Below are 21,577 nucleotides of genomic sequence, written 5' to 3' on the forward strand. Positions count from 1 at the left end.
AGAGAGAGAGAGAGAGAGAGAGAGAGAGCCTGAGCATGAGAGCGACCACAGAGGAGAGAGATCTCTGTGGCTGGGTAAGCATGAACAGATCTACATGCAAAGATGGTGACACAAACTGCTAGAGTCTAGAGAGAATATGATAGATACGGCTTGAACTCAGGGTCTGGGCACTGTCCTGAGCTTCTTTTTGCACAGGGCTAGCTCCCCACCACTTAAGCCACAGCTCCACTTCTGGCCTTTTGTTTATATGACACTGAGGAATCGAATCCAGGGCTTCATGCATGCTAGGCAAGCACGCCACCACTGAACTACATTCCCAGTCCTAGAAATTTATTCAGTAAAGCAGAAAGAACAATGAAAACAGCTCTTTGAGTGACAGATGGCTGGGCCTCAGGATTATTTTCTGTGTATTTCCAGTGTTTCCTGAGTTAATTTCTAGTTCCAAGAGCCAGAAGGCCCTAAGTATGAAGTAAAACAAAAATCAGAAAGTAGGGAGATGGGAGAGAATTATAAAAGGGGTGACACTGACCAAGATGCAGTATATAGGCACAAACTGACATGCTAAGACCCCCTAAGACATGCCTCCTTTCTCAAAGGATTTTTTTTTTTAGCATTTTACCCTGATGTTTCTTTTAAGTAACCTCTTAACATAACTGTGATGACTACTTCATCTTTCTTGTTATATGTCACTTGTTGGGGTTTGTACATAGTTAATCAAAAAAAATTTTAGTTTTTATCCCATTTGATTTTCACAACTCTGAGAAATGGGTTTACCATTTTTACTTGATTGCTACAGAGCAAATGCTGAGTAAGACTATTAAGCTTTAGGTGGAAGAGCTGAGACTGGAACCTAGGTCTTTCACCCTCTTAGAATACATTGTCAGGACATTCTAATGCAACCAAAGAAAGGCAATGTCAGACTAGGTATGGTGGTACACACCTGTAATCCAAGCTATGCTGGGGGGAGGTGGAAGGATTGTGGTCCTAGTTGCCCTGGGTAAAAACAAGATACTAGCTGAAAATCACTAACGTAAAAAGAGTTAGAAATATACCTCATGTGCAGGGTGCCTGCGAGGCCCTAGGCCCAAACACCATGTATATATGTTTGTACATATGTACATATATGTGTATGTATATTACATGCAGACTTTAAGAAAGGAAAAAGGCAATATAAAATCTTAGGAGAGGCATTACATATTTCTGCAGCTTGTGAGTACCATAGACTGTTTCAGAACAGACCTGCTGATAAAAACTTCCTGTAATTTGCTGGGTGCTGATGGCTCATACCTGTAATCCTAGCTACTCAGGAGGCTGAGAACTGAGGATCATGGTTCAAAGCCAGCCGGGGCAGGAAAGTCCATGAGACTCTTATCTCCAATTAACCATTGGGAAACCGGAAGTGATGCTGTGGCTTAAGTGGTAGTGCTCACCTTGAGCTGAAGAGCTCAGGGACAGCGCCCAGACCCAGAGTTCAAGCCCCACAACCAACAAAAAAATAAAAATAAAAAAATAAAAAACTTCCTATGGTGACAGAGATGCTCTTTCCTGGAGCCATCCACTGACAACTACAAGCCATGATGCATGTGTGAAATCTGATGGTATTGTCTGTTGAAGGAATGCCTTGTTCTTTTAATTTTAGCCAACTTCATATTTAAAAAGCCATAAGTTGGACAAAATTGCCTTGTTGGACAATGGGAACCCAGAGCACAAAAGCCCATTCAGTACATTTTGAGATGTCACTGAGGCCCATAACTACTCAGGGTGAAGTTCTGGTAAATTCTCAGCTGCCTCAGACACTGACATTAAACAGGCCTCTGCTTGGGAAAGTTTGTGATTGCTGGTGACTGCACATGGCTGTTTGCTGGTCTGGGTTGGAGTCTAGTGAGGCTTTGGCTCCTCCTACAGGCCATGGCAAGCATTGCTATTCACTTCACTCCCTCCACCTCCCCTATTCCTTCTAGAAGAAGCTCTAAGGGGCTGATCCTTTACCAGGTCATGTGCCTGCTCAAAGTCACATAGGAGGCCTTAGATATTGTTTCTTCAACATCCTCACTCATGGATTACAGGTGAGAGAAATGCCAAGAGAGGTGACCACTATGTTTTTGGCCTCTTAGCTCAGGGCACCAACCACAGAGTCCACAGATGGGGCAGGAACACGTGAGCAAGCAAGAACAGGAACCATCTGCTCAAGGTCAGGCCCTCCTTTTGCCTCTTATGTCCACATAGTAATTCCTTGTTGACATAGAGAATGAAGCTTCCAGTCATTTAAGGACAACTCATATATGCATTTGAGCAACTGAATGATGATAACTATTTCCATCATTTTCTTCGTTTCTGTAACATATTTTTATTTGAAAAAATTCTCCCATATGTGATTAATAGGCTTAGCTTTCATAAACAAAAAAAATACTTGGAGCATATTTGTTGAATGAATGCACATTTATCCAATTTAGAGTGAGGAACTATTAACAAATCTTTTTTTTTCCAAACACAAAGTTCTGCTTCATAATTTCACTAATTTCCCTCTTTCGCCTCACCTCTGAACTCAGCATGGTGTGGAAGATGCTTGGGCCAAGCCAGATGGGCTAGTCAGTAATAGGCCAGAATCTGCTAGGAATTTATAAGCTATGTGCAGCAGATTTTGTTCAAGGTCTAAGTTCGAGATGTTAGCTATGTCTATACTTTTGTATCAGATTTGAAGTGGGAGATGCTCTCCTGATTTGAAAAAGTCTACATAACAAATGGTTGAGCCCCTCTGAAAAATACGGGGGCATTAGTTGCAGCAAAAACACTCAAAGTAATTCATCTTAAAGTGCCAGCAGCCAGGAAACAGAGTAGGTAAGCAGTCCTCCTTAACCTGTTGTTGACAGAGTTCCATTGAAATGGTTTGAGTTTTAGTGTCACTCACCTCAAAATATAAGTAACACAAAATTAATTAATGGGACTGTTGCCTGGCATGTGGCCAAGGAGATGAAATTGACTAGGTTCTTAAAATGTTTTACACGGCCATCATTTGTGGTGTTTTTCTGTTTTTTTTTTTCACTTCAAAAGTTATTCAAGTATAACTGCCACAGAAGAAAATAGTATTTGGAGTTAAAAGCTTGGGTTGAAATACCAAGTCTGATGAACAATAATTATGGTAGATGGCATTTCTTTTCAAAAATAGTCCTTCCCTGATGGGCACCGGTGGCTCACACCTGTAATCCTAGCTACTCACTGGGCTGAGATCTGATAATCGTGATTCAAAGCCAGTGTAGGCAGAAAAGTCCATGAGACTATCTCCAATAAACCACCAAAAAGCTGGAAGTGGAGCTGTGACTAACGTGGTAGAATGCCAGCCTAAAAAAGCTGAGGGACAGCGCCCAGGCCCTGAGCTCAAGCCCAGTACCAGCACACATACAAATAAAATTCCTTCATTTCCTTCAATCCATCACCTCCATAAGATCATTTTATTTCCTTGCTTCTAGACTTCGGGCTTGGCTATATGACTTGTTTTGGTCAATGGAATGTTGGCAGCCATGATGCAAGCAGATTTGAAGTTTGCATGTGTGGTGTGAATGGGCACTGTACTTTTGACCCAATAGTCCACAGGCCAAGGAGAGGAACATGGGACCAGTTCCAGCCTGACCTGTACCTTTAAATCACCCTGCAATACACTTAATCAACAATAAGTGAGACTGGGAATGTGGCTTAGCAGTAGAGTGTTTGCCTAGCATACATGAAGCTCTGGGTTCGATTCCTCAGTACCACATAAGCAGAAAAAGCTGGAAGTGGCCCTGTGGCTCAGTGGAAGAGTGCTAGACTCGAGCACAGAGAGGCTCAAGGACAGTGTTCAGGCCTGAGTTCAAGCTCCAGGACTGGCCAAAAAAAAGAAAGAAAAAAAAAAAGAAAAAAGAAATTGACTTAAGTCTGCAGTGGTTGATAATGTAAGAATTCTTGATTGACACATTGGAAAAGACTTGTGTATTATTTCTGGGGCATCAATGTCTCAACCAGTAAGGAGATATCTCATCACATCAAGAATATGCCATATCCTTGCCCATGTAATTGTAACCCCTCTGTACAGTATTTTCACACACACAAAAAGAGAATATGCCATATAATGTTCTAAGCACTTCTGGCACACAAATTTTAACTTAGAAGGTCTTAGCCTCAAGTTGCATGCAATTGATCTGCTGCCAAGATAACCTACTTACAACAAAGTATGGTAGTACCTGCCCATAATTCCAGCATTTAATGCATAAAGGTGAGAGTTGAGGCCAGACTTGGCTATACCATGGGTTCCAGGCTACTTTGGGCTACACCATGAGACCCTGTCTCAAAGAAACCCCAAACAAACCCCCAAACAAAAAAAAATCTAAACAAATAAAGAGACCACTCCCTGCAAAAAGAAAAAAAAAACGCAAACGACCAAAAAGTCCACTTGTATGTTTTAATTTAAACCTCCAACAAGTCAGTAAAACACATTTATCAAAATCAGGAAAATGAACACCCACATTCTAGCAAACTATTTTCTAATAGTAGGAGCCATTCCCCAAAACAACCTGCCAGATTAGTGAATTTTCACAAATCAAAGTTGTTTATAAAGGGAGCTTTCAGTTTTCCATGTAAATGATTTTGACTTTTTCCTAATTTCAGCACTGCAGCCAAGGAAGATTGAGAGCCTAGCTTCATATATTTCTTTCTGCAGGTAGCATTTCTTGGCAGCTATGCACATCTGCTTTGGTTGCATGCTATGGAGCATGCTGGATATGTCCTCATGGGCACATTTACTTAGAGCTCTCTCCCACTGTCAAAGTTATTCTCTGTTGTAGATGCTTGATCTTTTAGTGATAACAACATAAGGCCATGAGATTTGGCATGCACTGCCACCAGCTGCAAAGACCTGCCATTAACCTCTACTGAAAGACTATTTCATCATTCTTATCAATGTACAAAGAGCGAGGCATGGTGATGATCCATGTCTGAAATCCCAGGCTGAGGCAGGAGGATGACAAATTTGAGACCAGACTCAGCTACATAGACCTGGGCTTCAAAAAAAAAATCAAATAAATAGAGATTCAGAAGTATTTCTTCTGATCTGGAAAAATCATTCAAGCATTTAATTTACTAAGTAGTCATGTTTCACTCCTCTGATCTATTTCTCTCCTTTGGCAGTTTTCCTTTTTATCTTGTCCTGACTTTCAAGGAACACGGAGTATTACAGACTCCATTTCTCTGATCATTTCACCTTAGATCTTTCTACTTTCATCACTAACTTGCCACTATGGAGAAATTGGGCCTACATTTTCTCTTTAACAGGACACTTGAACTATATGCATTAAATGTTAGGAGACTGGCTTGGCAATGGAAATGGAGCAGCAGCCCTGATTAACATAGGATTTTCTTAGAATGACAGAGCTGACGTCAACTGTCAGAGAAAGGGCTAATTTTAATAATCTTAATAGTTAAATAAAAAAATATAACTTCCTTTTAACTTTGGAGCTCTAATGACTGAGGTAGATAATGCTGTTATAATTAATGAATTAGGATGAAAATGCAAAAGTGATAAAACTGAGAGGAAGCACTGATTTTTTTTTTTGAAATCCAAATGGATCAAGTATATTTCCAACTTATACTTCAAAGCTCTAAGCATGAAATCCAAGTCTGACATGTCATGAGCAGCTCACTTTTCTAGTTGAAGATGAACCTGGCAGTTCTTAAAAGATCTACATTCACGACAAGCCATAAAACAGATGTCCCCGTAAAGAAGCCAGTAACTTTGCACTTGATAGTTCCATCCTGGCTCAACGCCAACTCTTTAGGACTTGGACTCTGAAGGTTTCTTCAGCATTTAACTAATTCTTTGTTGGCTGAAGGAGCTGGGATTGTTTCTCCACACATAAACTGATCCTAAGACCGAATGAGAAAAGACATTACACTCAGTTTCTTTGCCACAAAAGCATTAACATTATTTTCATTTTGTTACAGAATCGTTCCATCTGTTATTTTTCAACTCCTATGTCACTTCATTCTTGTTGAAACAGTTAATATTAGCTCCAGAGTTGGAAGTGAATTTTATTCCTAAATTCATTACTTAAGTGTCTTAAAACATGCCCATCTTCTCTAGAGCAATCAGTAATAACCCAAATTCCCCCTTTCCTCCCCCCTCCCGCTTTTCAATGTACCACTTACTTTGTCATAAATTACTTTTATAATAAGAGAACAGCTGGGACACGTTGCCACTTCTTCCCCATTCTCCAAATCTTCCTATAATGAAATCAAACCACGTGGTCAGTATCACCTTCCCTTCACCTCTCCCATCCCTCGGTGGTGGCCTGCCTCTTCCACGGATAGGTGGGAGCCCAAAGGATCTTGCCCGTTTGTTTTCCTCTCTAAGTGTTAGTGGGGGAAACACTAGAAACATTGGGCGACGCCCCTTCTCCTAAGAGACATCCCAGGAAGCAGCTTGGAGGCAGGACAAACATACAGAAGGTCAGAAAGAAGAACCCACTGCTTTCCTTTGCGGGGAGTCAGCATCAGGAAAACTGACAGGAGCGCCTCAGAGCCGCGAGGACGGCGGCAGGGCCAGGGATAACAACAGCGCGGCGAAACCCCGCGTGTTCCGGGGAGCTGCCGGGTGGGACCCCAAAGTTACTTTGGTGATGGAGAAGTTATCGCCACACGGGCAGGGGTAGAAAAAGGTTTCCGAGTCCTCGTCATACTGGAAGTCTTCGATCTCCACCTCGTCGTGAAACACCGCCATGGTCACCAGGGTTGACTGGGAGCAGACGCTCCGTCCGTCGGTCTGCGCAGCACCGTCCCGGTAGGTCTACTGCGGTGGGCGCCGGCCCGGACCCGGCATCTTCGCCACGCCCACACCCTGGAACTACCGCTTCCGGCGCACAGGCGATGACGCGACGCCAGCCTCGCTGCCAAATGGGTGACCGCGGTACGGTCACGGTAGAGAGGGGCCGGAGACCTTGGAAAGATGGCACCGCTCCTTCCATTGGACGGCAGTGACCAATAGCACGGGAGGTTTGCGACAGCTGCCTACGTCATCACATCGGGACCGCCGAGGCTTCCTTGCGCGGTGACGGAATTTGGCCGGCGTCCCTACCCGTGGTGTCTCGGGCGGCCTGATGGCTGCGCCAGGCAGCTGACCTTAGCGAGCCCTGAGCCCGCGTCCGCCGGCCTCAGAGCGCGAGGGCGCCGCTTTTGCCGGTGGCGGGCGGCGACCGGAACGACCGTGCTGCTGCCTCTGCAGCCTTCCCTGTGCCGGAGGAGCTTCGCCTCGAGCTGAGGACGCGGTTGCCGGCTGCAGGTACCTCCGCGCCAAGGTTACCCCAGACACACTCCGGTTCCCTAAACCGTGCTGCTGAGAGGACCAAGGCCAGAACGAGGGCGCGAGGCCTAGTCCTTCAGGTGGTCGGGCACGTGGCGTTGTTCGCCACGGTGGTAGGCAGTAACTTTTTATCCTTGGACATTTGTTACGTTACCCGTAAGCCTCAAGTACAAGTCTGTGGCGGACCCTGGGGATTTAAGTTTCCGTCTTTGACACCGAGTTGCAGAGAGTGGCATCTTGACCGACATCACATATCTGGGAAAAATGAAGTGCCTGACGGTCTCCAAAAGTCCACCACAACCAGCTTACCTATCCGAACCTAAGTTTCTCATGGGAGGAAGGGAGTCATAGGCAATGTTAGCTGCGCGAGGCCTCTTACTGCAGATACAAAGTGGTTTGGCTAGAAAGTAGGGTTAGGTACCAAGGGTGTCGCTGTTTCTAGGCAGTCACTCATTCTCAGTAGAGAAGCAATGCCACGTAAATGATAAAACCCTGGGAAACAGTCTTGGTTCAGATCTGACTTGATTACAGTTGATCTCTGGGAATCAGAGACTCACTTCTTTGGGCTTTTCCCCTTCTTAACCATCGTTAGGGCCTCTACCACTTAAGTCATACTCCAGCCCTTTGGGCTTCAGCAAATTTTTTTTTTTTTTGCTGGAGGGGTGGCGGTGATACTGGGGTTTGAACTCAAGGCTTCACACTTGCTAGGCAGGTGCTTTACCACTAGAGCCATGCCCCCAGACTTTTTGCCCTAGTTATTTTTGAGATAGGCTCTCACCTTTTGCCCAGGGGGGCTTACAATGGGGTATGTTTCTTGTTTTATCTGGGATGACAGGATAGGCCACCATGCCCAAGAACTTTTTCATTTGGCTGACCTCGAATTGCAGTTCTCCCAAGTGCTTAGGATTACGGGGGTGTGACCCATTAGTGCTTTGCTGCTTTAGTAAGTTTTTGTATCTCGTCTTGTGTTTTTGCCTGGAGCCAGCCTCAGACTACAACTATGGCCTCCTAGATAGCTGGGTATCACAGGTGTGAAGCATCACTTTGCATACTGATAAAGATGGTGGTGTTGGTAACTTTTTGCCCCAGCTGTCCTCAAATTTTGATTCTCTTGTCGCCTCCCCATATCCCAACAGGTATCTGGGATTTCACAAGTGAGCTACCGTGTCTAGTCAATCTTTGTTTTGTAAGTCATGGGGCTTGAACTTGGGGCCTGGGCACTGTCCCTGAGCTCTTTTGCTCAAGGCTAGCACTTTACCACTTTGAGCCACAGTGCCACTTCCAGTTCTCTGGTGGTTAATTCGAGATAAGAGTCTCATGGCCTTTTCTGTCTGGGTATGGGGTCTATTAGACTCTCATGTTTCCATTTTGTCTTCTTGCCCATCCCCCTTGTCTAGGTACATGCAGTTCCTCTAATAGTTCTCCCAAGTTTGACTTGTGTGGTGGTGAAGAAAATAAAACCATAGCGAAGTATGTGATGTAGGTTATTTGGCAAGGAGGAGGAGGTACATGTACTAGGAAATTACACTCTTGCTTGCTGGGTACTTCTACAGACATTGTTTTATTTAATCCTCTCAGCAATCCAGTGAGGTAAGTGGGTATTGTGGAAATGGTAAAAGATGATTTATCTGAGATGTAACAGCAAAAATCAAGAAAGAGTCACACCTTACTTAGTTCAGTACTGCTGTTTCTGGACCAGACACTCTGCATACCAGTAAAGCTGTATCTCTCTTAGAAAGTAACATTTAGGAATTGAAACTGAAAGGTACCATGATTTCTCTGTACATGTACAATCTTTCAGGGCATTCTTGTATTCAAGTGCCTCTAGTGAGGCATTTTGGGTTTTTGTTTTTCTGACACCCCTTCTATCAGCAAGTTGTAGAGTTCTAATTCTGAAATATAGTCAATTGTCATCATCTCTCTCTCACTGGCAAGGGAATGTATCTCCAAGACCTCAAATAATACCTGGCACCCTGGAATTGTTGTGGGAACTCTACTTGTGGAGCTTAAATCAGTGTAATTAATCTTAAATTTGTTGCTTGCATCAATTTGTTTTGCTACTTAGTTTTATTTAGAATTATAATTTTTTTTTAGAAATTGAGTTTTGGTAAGATAGAGCTTGTGAGACAACAGTGATGGAATATTTCTATGGCTTTAGAGATTATTTAGTATATGTTGATCCGCTTTGGCTGATTAAATATTTTCACTGAAAAGAATAAACCTTGGTCATACAAAAGTGGATAGTTCTTTTTTTTTTCCGGTCCTGGGGCTTGAACTCAGAGCCTGCACACTGTCCTTGGGCTTCTTTTGCTCAAGGCTAGCACTCTGCCACTTGAGCTACTGTGCCACTTCCAGCCTTTTCTGTTTATGTGGTACTGAGGAATCGAACTCAGGGCTTCTTGCATGCTAGGCAAGCACTCTTCCACTAAGCCACATTCTTAGCCCTCCTTCCTTCCTTCCTTCCTTCCTTCCTTCCTTCCTTCCTTCCTTCCTTCCTTCCTTCCTTCCTTCCCTTCCTTTCCTTCCTTCCTTCCTCCTGTCCTTTTTTCCTCTTCCTCCTCCTCTTCTTTCTCCTCCTCCTCTTTCTCCTCATCTTCCTCCTCCTTTTCTTCCTCCTTCTCCTCCTTTTCCTCCTCCTCCTCCTCCTTCTTTTTTAAAAGAAAAAACTACCAGGTGCTAGTGGCTCATACCTGTAATCCTAGGTACTCAGGAGGCTGAGATCTGAGGATCATGGTTCAAAGCCAGCCGCCTTGAGACTCTTATCTCCAGTTATCCAGCCAAAAGCCAGAAATGAAGCTGTGGCTCAAGTAGTAGAGCACTATCTTTGGGCACAGAAAGCTCAGGGATTGCACCCAGGCCCTGAGTTCAAGCCCCAAACCCGGTGCACGTGCGCGCATGTCCATATACACTCACTAAAACAGAAAACAAACCTAATTCTAATTGGCACTTCAGTTTTGTAAGCATGTGCTTTATTTGTCAGTAGGTGGCACTCTTGGTCATGATTACTGTTACAGAACAAGGACTCAGTGTTTGAAAGAGAAGGGTGTTTTTTGTTTTGTTGTTTGATTTTATTTTTTGGTACAGCTCCTGGAGCTTGAACTAAGGGCCTGGGCTTTGTCCCTGAGCTTTCCGTGCTTAAGACTAGTGCTCTATCATTTGAGCCACAGCTTTTTTGGTAGTTGAGTGGAGATAAGAGTCTCATGGACTTTACTGCTGTGGCTGGCTTCAAGCCACCATCTTTAGATCTCAGCCTCCTGAGTAGCTAGTATTAAAGGCATGAGCCACTAGTGGCTGGTGAGAATGGCTTTTAATGTGAAGATGTCTTTTGTTTTTCAGTTGGGTTGCAAAGTAGAAGTACACAACAGCCACCCAAATACCCTATCACTAAGACTATTTTAGAAGTAATTATTGAAGTATTAATCAGCACAGTATTTCTGTGTTTAATTTTAACAGTTAGATTTGGCCTTACATGTCATATAGCCATGTTACTCTGGCCTTTGGCTATGTATGATATTGCTTTCTTCAATGAATATGAGGTCAGAATGGGCAGAAACTAAACACAACCTTGGTGGCAGGTCTCAGGGATGGCCACCAGAGGGCAGGATGCAAATGCTATGGAAGGATGGACATCCTGAGTAGTGGGAGTTAAGATGAGCTAAGGAAGATGGACAAGGGAAGCAGGAAGAGAAATAGTGAAACCAGGAATGGCAACATCAGGCCTAAGAATGATGGGAACCTCAAAGACAGCCTGGTACGGGCACAAAAACAGACCCAAAGACCAATAGAACAGAATAGAAGATCCAGAAATAAAACCACACCCCTACAGTCAGCTGATATTTAACAAAGGAACCAAAGACATACAGTGGAAGAAACACAGTCTCTTCAACTACTGGTGCTGGGAAAACTGGGCAGCCACATGCAGAAAACTAAAAGTGGACCCCAGCTTATCACCATGTACTAACATCAACTCAAAATGGATTAAAGACTTTAAGCTCAAACCTGAATCTCTGAAACCCCTGCAGGACAGAGTAGGAGAGACACTTGAACTTATAGGCATAGGCAGGAACTTCCTGAACAGAGTCCCAGGGTCACAACAAATTGGAGAGAGACTCGACAAATAGGACTACCTTGAAACAAAAGGTTTCTGCACAGCTAAAGTCATAGCAACCAAGCTAGAAAGACAACCAACTAACTGGGAAAAAATATTTAGCAGCAATATATAAGACAAGGGGTTAGTATCTAGCATATACAGAGAACTCAAGAAACTAATCCCTCCCAAACCTAACAAACCAATTACTAAATGGGCAAGGGAACTAAAGAGAGACTTCTCAGAAGTAGAGATAAAAATGGCAAAGAAACACATGAGGAAATCCCTATCCCTGGTTGTGAAGGAAATGCAAATAAAGACAACCCTGAGATACCACTTTACCCCAGTCAGAACGGCCCACATCCTCAAGTCAGTCAGCGACAAATGCTGGAGGGGATGCAGAGAAAGAGGAACCCTATTACACTGCTGGTGGGAATGTACATTTATACAACCACTTTGGAAAGCAGTCTGGAGGGTCCTCAAAAAGCTAAATATTGACCTCCCTTACGACCCAGTCATACCACTTCTAGGCATCTATCCTGAACAACAGAACCAGGATACAAGGACACATGCACCTCCATGTTTATTGCAGCACTGTTCACAATAGCCAGGATATGGAAACAACCCAGATGCCCCACCACAGATGAATGGATCCAAAAATTGTGGTATCTATACATAATGGAATATTATGCAGCCATTAGAAAGGACAAAATAATGGCATTTGCAGGGAAATGGAGGGAACTAGAAGAACTCATGTTGAGTGAGGTAAGCCAAGAGCAAAGAGACAAATGGCACATGGTCTCCCTGATAAGTGAATTTTAAATTCAAAACATAAGGTGATATGACAAAGTTAACAAGACTTAAGAAACTTCCACTCATCAGGTCGAATCACCACTAAATAACACCATGCTGCTGATGACATATATGGTATATATGTGTACACGGGAGGGAAACCAGGAGGAGGACACAGAACTAGAGGGAATCAGGGAAAAACATACAACAGTGGGACCCATCAGCTGCACTGGACATTGACCAAAATGAACTAAGCAACTCAATGGCAGCAATGGGAGGGAGGGAACAAGTGGGAAAGTGGGAACAGCTGATACTATGCAAAACGAAAGAAATGTACGTATCACCTGATGTGGAAGAAATAACTGTATTGTCAAAGCTCATAGAACTCATAAATGTTATAGACCACGATAGAAAAAAAAGTAGTGTTTCTAATCAATGTTTTATAAATGGAAAGAATTTTAAATACCCAAAGAAATTCTCTAATAAATGCTTGCCTGCCTGAAAAAAATAAAAAGAATGATGGGAACCAGGTAATTAAGAGAGTACTTGTGATGAGGACTGCTAATTGTAATCAGTCTTTTCATCTGCAGCTTAAACCTAGGAAGACTTTTCCAACTTCCAAAAACATTGTTCCTAACCTATTATCTCTAACATTGCAGGAACTTTATGAGACTTTCAGTATATGAAAAATGCTTCATTTCCTAAGTGGAATATATCCAGAGGTCTCAGCATAATACTAGCATAATACCTACATATTTTCTGCCTGCTCCTTAGCCTTACACTTAATGACTTGTAAGGTAAGCTTTACCTTTTTTTCTTTCAGTGATACTAACTTACCTTTATTTTTGTTAAGTATATTCACAAAAGAAAAACTAGTTCTCTCTGAGGTGAAAGAGGCCATATGCTTTTTTTATTTACTAGAGAGAAAATAGCCAGTAGCATGATTATTCACAGTGCTGCCTCATACTCTGACAAGAAGAAAGACCTTTTGCTGGAGAGACTAGTTATAAAGGAGTGAGCTTCATTGAACTTGGTTTTGATGGAATGCATTTTGCCTAATTTACGTTGCCACTATCTTTTTTTTTTTTTCATTTTCTCTCATTGCCTGCTAGAACTGATAGTCTTAGAGAGTGTCTGTTTTCTTCATGCTTGTATCACCAGAATGTAGGCTAGCGCCTATTCATACTGGTTCTTAGTGACTATTTGTTAAGTGAAAAATTAAATTCATGATCCATGTGCTGGTGGCTCATGCCTATAATCCTAGCTAGTCAGGAGGCTGATCTGAGGATTGTGGTTTGAAGTTAGCCCCAGAAAGAAAGTTTGTGAGACTGTTGTCTCCTACTAACTACCAAAAAAGCCAGAAGTGGAGCTGTGGCTCAAGGGGTAGAGCACTAGCTTTGAGCAGAAAAGCTGAGACAGTACCCAGGCCCTGTGGTCAGGCTCCAGGACTGGCACCAAAGAAGAAAAAAATGTCATGAAGCTGGAAGCTGGTGGCTCATGCTAGTAATCCTAGCTACTTGGGGATGAAATCTGAAGATTGTAGTTCAACACTAGTCCTGCAAGAAAGCATGTGATACTCTCATCTGTAGTTAACCACCAAAAAGCCAGACTTTGAGCTGTTGCCCAGGTGGTAGAGCACCAGCTTTGAGCAAAAAGACTAAGGGATGATGCCCAGGGGCTTAATAAAATTAATAAACACTTCATTGTCTTGTCTATTTTCCTAACGTTAAAATTTATTACAGTTTATATAGTAAATTCCAAAGTGCTCAGGAAAAAAATGCTCATATACATGTTTACTTATTCTCAAGATCAGAGATCAGATGAGATCAGGGACGTTCAGGGTAGTAGGGCTGTCATTTTTACTTGTTCTCAAGGTCACTTATATTAGTGACCTTTCCTATCTTGGAAAAGGCAGATATGACAATAAAGCTTATGTGGCTGTTTTAGGCAAAGAAGTACTTAAAGTTAGCATAACATAGGAGAAGCCAAAATTATTGTTGACTTCTAACCAGTGCTTTTCAGATAGTCCAATAATTTTAAGAAGTGAAGTGTCAGGGGACCTTTCTGTGTGTATTTTATTTTAACAAAGCCTCGCCTCTTTTTTCCAGCCATATTGAGAATTGAACTGAGGTCCTTATGCTTGCCAGGCAGATGCTCTACTACTTACGTCATTCCCTCAGTCCTTTTGTGTTAGTTATTTTTCAAATAGGGCTCCTGTTTATGCCCAGGGCAGCCTTGAACTGCTGTCTTCCTATTTAACCTTCCTGCATAACTGATGACAGGTACACACTACCATTCTTATTACCCAAGTTTTATTAGGATAGAGGTCTCAAGAACATTTTGCCTTGAACCATGATCCTCCATGGCTCCTGAGTAGCTGGGATTACAGGTGTGAGCCCCACTCCCAGCTTATTTTTAACTTTTGGTTAAAGTATGCAGACAGAAAAGCACTTAGCTGCTAAAAGGACAGCTTGATAAATCTATTCAAAGTGAAAATAGGCATTCAGCACCAAAATTAGTGCTTTCACCAGCCACCGCTCAAGCATAACTGCTAACTGGATTTCTAACATCAGTTTGAAGCCAGCCCAGGCAGGAAAGTCTGTGAGACTCTTATTTCCAATAAACTACTCAGAAAAAGCCAGAAGTGGCACTGTGACTCAAGTAGTAGAGAGCTAGCCTTGAGCACAAAGAAGGTCAGGGACAGTGTGCAGATGAAAAAGAAAAAAAAAAGGTTTATCAAAGAAAATGAATATTCCTTTGAGTCTGGCTTTTTTTTTATTCAGTGTGATATTTGTGATATTCAGTTATTGCCTCTAATTGCAGTTTATTCATTCTCATTATTGGGTAGTAGGTATAACTTTGTGGTTATAACCTGTTTACTCTTTGAGTGGCCTTTTTGATAGTCATTACTTTGGGCTGTTGTGACTAGTATTACCATCTGTACTAGCTTTTAGTGTCTGGGAATTTTAAGCTTTTTATGTTTGGAAACCTGACTAAGTTTGTCTCATGCATTTTATCTAACAAATACTAACAACTTACATGAAACTCTTAAAGTGGAATACAATTACCTTTTGACATAAAATCCTACTCTGTTAATAGTGTGAAATTTGTCATATCAATTTGGTTGGAGGTTTTGGGAACCATTAGAGAACATGAATATATGTCAGATGTCACATATGATGTTTAGTCCACAAGGGACCAAATATATGTCCCATAAAATTATAATGGAGATGAAAAATTCCTATTGCCTAGTACATTGGCCATAACAGCATAATTGGTGTTTATGGTGATGCCAATATGAACAAACCTGTACTGCTAGTCATGTAAAGTATAGCACAGGTGGACACAGTATTTCAGTACTCTCAGCTACTCAGGAAGTTGGGTAATGAGGGAGGATTTTGGTTTCATGCCAGCCCAGGCAAAAAGTTCTCAAGACTCCATCTCAGCCAATAAAATTGGGAGTTATGGGGTATGTATCCCAGTGCTCTGGAAGCATGAATGGAAGATTGTGATCTACGTCAGCCCAGGTGTAAACAAACATAAGACTGTATTCAAACAATGATTAAAGCATAAAGGGCTGAGGCTGTGGCTCAAGTAGTATAGAATCTGCTTGCATGAGACTCTTAGTTCATGCCTCATCTCTACCCCCAAAAAAAGGGCATAATAATACATGGCACATAATACTTGATGAATAATTCTGTACTGTTTTTCATTATTTTAGGACATACTTCTTTTGCTGATAGTCTACTGTAAAGCAGTTTTCCATATCATACCAGCAGCATCCCACACATGCTTTTTTTTTTTTTTTTTCTTTTTTTGGGTCCGGTCGTGGGCCTTAGCTCTGGGCCTGGACAGATCTTGAGCTGTCCCTCAGCTCAAGGCTAATGTTCTACCACTTGAGCCACAGCACCACTTCTGGCTTTTTTTTTCTGCTTATGTGGTGCTGAGGAATCGAACCCAGGGCCTCATGCATGCAAGGCAAGCGCTCTACCTTCCTAGCCACCTTCCTAGCCCCTCACACATGCTTATTGTGTCTTTTGATCACCTCAAAAGGCCATGTTGAATAATTAACCTATACCATCTAGGTTTGTATAAGTACACTGGATGGAATTTGCCCAGTGATGAGCTTGCCTAATGAAGCAGTTCTCTAAATCCATCTCTGTTGATTGTTAGTAATGTATGACTGTATTTGATAGTGGCCACTATGTACTTAAGTCCTGTGTGTGTGTCAATCACCTCTGAACACTGCCTGCAATCTTGCCAGGTAAAGGCAGGCCCTGCTTGCTTTGTAACAGCACAGAAATTCACACTCTTTTCACTAATTGCTAAAATGGTCTTATTTCTCTACTTCTTCTGAAAATGATTTTAAATTTCAGTTTTATGTTTGCCAGGAAGCACCATGGCCTGTGCTGCCCTGTTGATTCCCAGGTTATTGCGAGGCTCTGTTGGTGCCATTTGTACTCGGTCTGCTTTGTGGAAGTTGACATCCAGCACTTTGCGTCACCTTGCTCAAACCAGGTGAGTGATCAGCCCGAAGTGTCATGTTAGGTTGATTTTCAGAGATCTGACCAGCAGATAGTTCTGGGAGGCTTGCCAAACACTCAAAAAAAGCAATAGACTGGCTTCAGTATGCATACCACCACAGCTTGTTAAATTTTAGTTAGTTGTGTTAATTTTCCCTGGCTGTTTTGCATAATATTATACCTTTGAATTACCATGACATTACAGGGGAAACTAATCTTATGTTTTTAGAGGGTAATACTTAACCGAATTTTACTTTTTATTAAAGCGTAATGAAATCCAAAAGGAAAACTGATCACTTGGAGAGAACTGCGAGTGTCATTCGGCAGGAGGTTTGTAACTTTGGGGCCGGGCAGGGTTGCGTGGTTGGACAGTTTGCACACTGGCTTAAGGGAGAGACATTGGTTGAGGTTGGTCCCTTTGAAGGACAGGGACAGTAAATTTATTTTTTTGTTCTGAGATTTTCTAACAGAAGACAATTTAAGATGATAGAGAAGTACTGAATCTTTTTTCTTTAAACATGGGTGAATGAATTAATTTTTGGTGAGGGAATGTAGCAGCAGTCAAGAGAATTGTCCTTACAGGTATGATGCTTAGGGTTATATTTTAGAGCTGACATTTTTTTTTTTTCCCTCCCCCCCCCCCTTTTTTTTTTGACATGTCTTATTCATCTTTAGTCATCCTCAGAACCACTTCCTATTTCATGAAGGGAACACTAACATCTGAGGAGAAAGGTGGATGAGCTCTTGTTGCCCTTCCCAAGCACAGATTTTTCTCATCATATTCAGATTGTAGAAACTTACCTGCCACCTGCAGGGGTGTCAAGGGCTGGGCAGTAAAGGATCCTCACCCTTACTTCAGTGAGTAATGCCATTTTCACTTAAAGATATAATCTGAATATTTAACTTTGCTTTTTTGACTTGTTTCACACTTATTCAGATATAGTTAGATTCATGAGCTTAGTCTATTTAAGCTAATCGTTTAAAAATATGTTTTTTATATATACATAAAAATGATTAGAAATTGTATTGTTCTGATATTTTAACTTAATAGATTAATAGGAGGAGACAATAGGAGATGTATTGTTTAAGTCCTACTTTTAAAACAAATTCTACTTTCAGAAAATTGCTCTGGAACTGATTTGGCTTTAAGTTGACTTTTTTAAAAGTCTATGAAATTAGCTCATCAGAGAAAGTGTATAGTTGTATAGGAAATTACATTTTCCTCATTGATTATAAATCTGAAAATACTTTGATTTGCTTAACATACAAAAATACCATGTAAGGATTATTAGGATTTCCTCTTGAAAAGTTAAAAGCTTGTACTGTACTATTGCCTGTATTATTTTGAGGCAGGAAAATATAACAGGTTTTGGCAAATTTTGTGTAAGGGGCCAGCTAGTAAATATTTTCAGCTCTGTGGGTCATGTCTCATTTATAGCTTCTAGATTCTGGTGTGAAAACAGATGTAACAGTATGTAAACAAATGAGTGTGGTTGTCCCAGTAAAATTTGTTTTTACCTAGAAACTCGGATCTGGCCTAGAGGTAACAGTTGCCAGTCTGTCTATTAGGATAGTCATCTCAGGATTTAGGACAAAAATATTGGGACTTTTAGGGGGTTATTTTGATCCAAGTTTAGGACAAAGCAAGTTAATGTAAACTTGACAGCATGTAGAGGTAAGAATCTTAGCTTCTTAGTAATCAGAAAATTACAGGGTTAAATTTCTGTTCCTGTAGGAAGAATTTCCTAATTTAATTTCTTTTCCTCTGGTTTCTAATTTTCACTCTCCAAAGTAGAGTGAGCACTGAGAGATAGGAGGAATTGGATGTTTTCTGGGAACACTGTCTTAGTGTATGGCATTAAGATCTCTCCAGAGGGCACTATTATCCACAGATTAGGAGCTTGTCCTTACTGAACAGACCTGCAGGCTGGACCAGGACAGAACTAGACCAGTTCCTCTCAGTGTTAGCCAGTACAAAGCTCCTATGTATCATTTGCTCTTCAGGTCAAGTCCGGCTGGTAGCCTAACAATAGGATACCTTCTACATTGTACAAAAGATGGAATGAATGTGGTCTAGGATATGTCTTAGGGACTTTCCTAGAGTCAAGCAAGCTGCAGCTTAAAATTCTCTCCAGGCTCAAGACCTTGTGGTCTCCTCCCAAGTGGATAGAGAATGGAACAATCACTTACCAAGAAGCAACCTTTCAGTATCGGGCATTGTATCTCCTCTGGAAGACTTAAGAATGCCCATTTTATGATCTTAGTGTTTTTTCATGAACTATAAATATAAGCAGTCTGAGGTCATGCTGATGAGGAAACTGGACTGTGAATAGAATGACATTTAATGTGCTCAAGTTCTGATTTTTTTCCTAAAGGATTGAAGAATAAGTCGGGGTAACCTTAGAAATGTCAAGAAGATAAGAGTAGATATATTTTAAAGCAGTAAGCATTGTTCAAGCAAGAGTGATATTTTATTGGATGGGTCATTTTGTACTTGTCCTCAGCAGGATTGGTCCACTGAGCAAGATACACTATGTCCATCAGTTTTGTGGGACCATTTGGCAATGAATGGTTCTAATTAGATCATTCCTATGCATTCATTTATTTGGAAATATGCCAGCCACCATGTACTGGGCATTGAAAGTGCTAGACAAGCCACAGTCCTCAGGTTTTTAGTGGAGCTCTAGTCCATAGAAACTGATTTTGTGCACTTAATTGATTTTGGAAAAGCTAATTCTGGTTCACTGGTACTGTTACTTTTATCCTACAGTGTCTTATGTGTATTGTTGCCTTTCTGTTTACAAAGCTTCTAATTCCACAATAGATTGGTATGTGATTCTTATAGCCATGCTGGGAATGAGGTATAGCATTCCTATTCTCGTTTCACTGATGGGGGAATTAAGATGCAGAGATTTTGACAGGACCATCCTGCATCCTGATGTGACTGAGGTAGTACTAGTGTGTGCCTTTCGTTCCTAGAGTGATCATCAAGAGCGCTTTTACTTTGAAATTGTCCTTTAAAAAAATTTTTTTTAATCCTAACTCATAGCTTTGACTGAAGTTTAAAGGACCTGTTCAATAAGGGAAGGACTCAGCCCATCACCTCAGGTCTCTGATAATCAAATCAGTTTTTATTACAACAAAAGATATCACTTGGTTTAATTGAGCATTGTGGAGAATTACTGATGACACAGTGGTTAGTTAGTAAAGCCAAAGGGCTGGTCTCCTGGGCCAGAGACCTTCAGAGACACTGTGGTTCTCAGCATTGATCTTTCAGTGCTCAACGGTGTGCTTGACCTGGGTTTTGCTGAGGTATGGGTTTGAGTGGGATGGGCTGCATAGTTGGAGAGTAGACTATGTCCACATTTAACTGCACAATTTTCTGCCTTTTGAGGGGATTTTGTGCTTCTGTGTGAGGAAGGGATGTGTCTTTCATGTGCTTTTTTTCTCAGGAGTTGTAATCTTCACCATATTGTCCCCAGTGACAAAACAGGCTGTAGAGAGATACCTGGGGCACCCGTTATTTAGTGGTAGTTATAGGAACTCCAGGGAGATTAGGTCACTGCCTGATGGCCTGGCAGCTAGACTGGCTCATTGGAGCGTACAACTCACTTCAGAGAGTGAGAGCCTGCAAAGAAAAGGAGGCTCCTTGGAGGAAGGGGCTACCATACTGCAGGCACACAATACTTGCTTTTGGATAGAATGTGCATGCACTAATCCTAGCTTGGTAGCAGATTTACTTGAATGAATTGCTTTGTGCAAAGGAGTGGTAGTGATAGCCATCTTAAAGGTGAGGTGATGGGATGTTGTTCATACAGACAGAAACTATGTAAAATGAGAATGTTGCCTGCACTGCTGCTACTTGCTTATACCTGGGGCAGACCTGTAGAGTTGCAGTCACTATAATGCAGTATGTGGCAGAGTGTGACCTCACAGAAGTGAAGCTCTTTTCCTTCTTTCTCCAAAGCGACCCAGTCAAGTGCAGTGAATCCTCATTCATTATACATGGTACAATGAATATACTAGCCCAGTTTAGGTACTGGTACTAAAGCATTATGCTGAATGTTTAGTTATACTGCGATATGTCTTGCGGGCAAGCCAGATGAGGTCAGATGTAAAAGAACTGTGAAGGAAATAAAACAAGGTTATGGGAGGAAAGACTGGCTTGGGGCAACAGTGCCATTTAAATCTGTACTTAATACTTGAGCTGAGACTTGGATAAAGAAAAGAGCTAGCCATGTATCTAGAAATCTGGCAGCCAGGCTAGGATGCCAGGGTTTTGAGCCAGGAAGAAGGCTGATGTATTTAGGGGAGACTGATGTAAGAGAGGAGATGACCAGGCTGTATACATGGTTGTTCTTGAATAAGGAGTTGGAATTTATTCTGGGGATAATGGAAGGCTTAGTCAGGGAAGTGAATGATATTTTCATTTTAAGTGAGATATGTTTGTTTGGCATAAACTGAGCTTTTGTTGGGCTTTGGCCTTAAGTTGGAAGCTGTTACCATAGTCATAGGAGAGGTGCTGGTGGTGAGGATGGAGAGTGGGAGTTGGGGTTCATGCATGGAAAGAAGAAAGCAACATGCTTTCTAGGTCTCACAGCTAAGAATCTGATAGGTAAAGATGCAGTGGTGGTGGCAAATACTTGCTGAAATGGAGAAGGATGGGGAAGTGACTAGCTTTGGAATAATCTGGAGTGGGGTTGGGGTTTGCTGGTGGAATAACAGATGAAACAAGGTTAGCCATGTGTTTTAGCAGCTCATATCTACTGTTGAACTTGAGTCATAAGAGAAGATGGGTGTATTTAGCAATTTTAACTAATTTTATGTATGTTTAAATTTTTCTTTTTTTTT

General features: G+C 41.8%; 2 protein-coding genes across 2 annotated transcripts in view; one reads left to right on the forward strand and one right to left on the reverse strand.

Moving 5' to 3' along the window:
* Positions 1–5,813: 5,813 nt before the first annotated feature.
* Positions 5,814–6,850, reverse strand: Dph3 (diphthamide biosynthesis 3). The gene is made up of 3 exons (XM_013022118.1): positions 6,638–6,850; positions 6,175–6,249; positions 5,814–5,892 (listed from the first exon to the last, which is right to left on the reverse strand). The coding sequence occupies exons 1-3, from the start codon at positions 6,743–6,745 to the stop codon at positions 5,827–5,829; spliced, it is 249 nt and encodes an 82-aa protein (XP_012877572.1). The 5' UTR covers positions 6,746–6,850; the 3' UTR covers positions 5,814–5,826.
* A 215-nt stretch (positions 6,851–7,065) lies between these two features.
* Positions 7,066–21,577, forward strand: part of Oxnad1 (oxidoreductase NAD-binding domain containing 1) — a 39,445-nt gene continuing 24,933 nt past the window's right edge. Inside the window, exons 1-4 of the mRNA XM_013022104.1 lie at positions 7,066–7,303; positions 12,863–13,000; positions 16,595–16,721; positions 16,993–17,056. Coding sequence (XP_012877558.1) covers positions 16,603–16,721; positions 16,993–17,056 — 183 coding nt within the window. The 5' untranslated portion in view covers positions 7,066–7,303; positions 12,863–13,000; positions 16,595–16,602. The remainder of the gene's footprint in view (positions 7,304–12,862; positions 13,001–16,594; positions 16,722–16,992; positions 17,057–21,577) is intronic.

This window comes from Dipodomys ordii, unplaced genomic scaffold (assembly GCF_000151885.1).
Source record: "Dipodomys ordii isolate 6190 unplaced genomic scaffold, Dord_2.0 Scaffold60, whole genome shotgun sequence".
Lineage (NCBI taxonomy): Eukaryota > Metazoa > Chordata > Mammalia > Rodentia > Heteromyidae > Dipodomys > Dipodomys ordii.

Coding starts and splice junctions, on each gene's coding strand:
- Dph3 (XM_013022118.1), bottom strand. CDS start 6,745: ATGGCGGTGTTTCACGACGAGGTGGAGATCGAAGACTTCCAGTATGAC. Junction 6,250..6,637: donor ATAACTTCTCCATCACCAAA/GTAACTTTGGGG, acceptor ATTTCATTATAG/GAAGATTTGGAGAATGGGGA. Junction 5,893..6,174: donor TAAAAGTAATTTATGACAAA/GTAAGTGGTACA, acceptor ATTCGGTCTTAG/GATCAGTTTATGTGTGGAGA.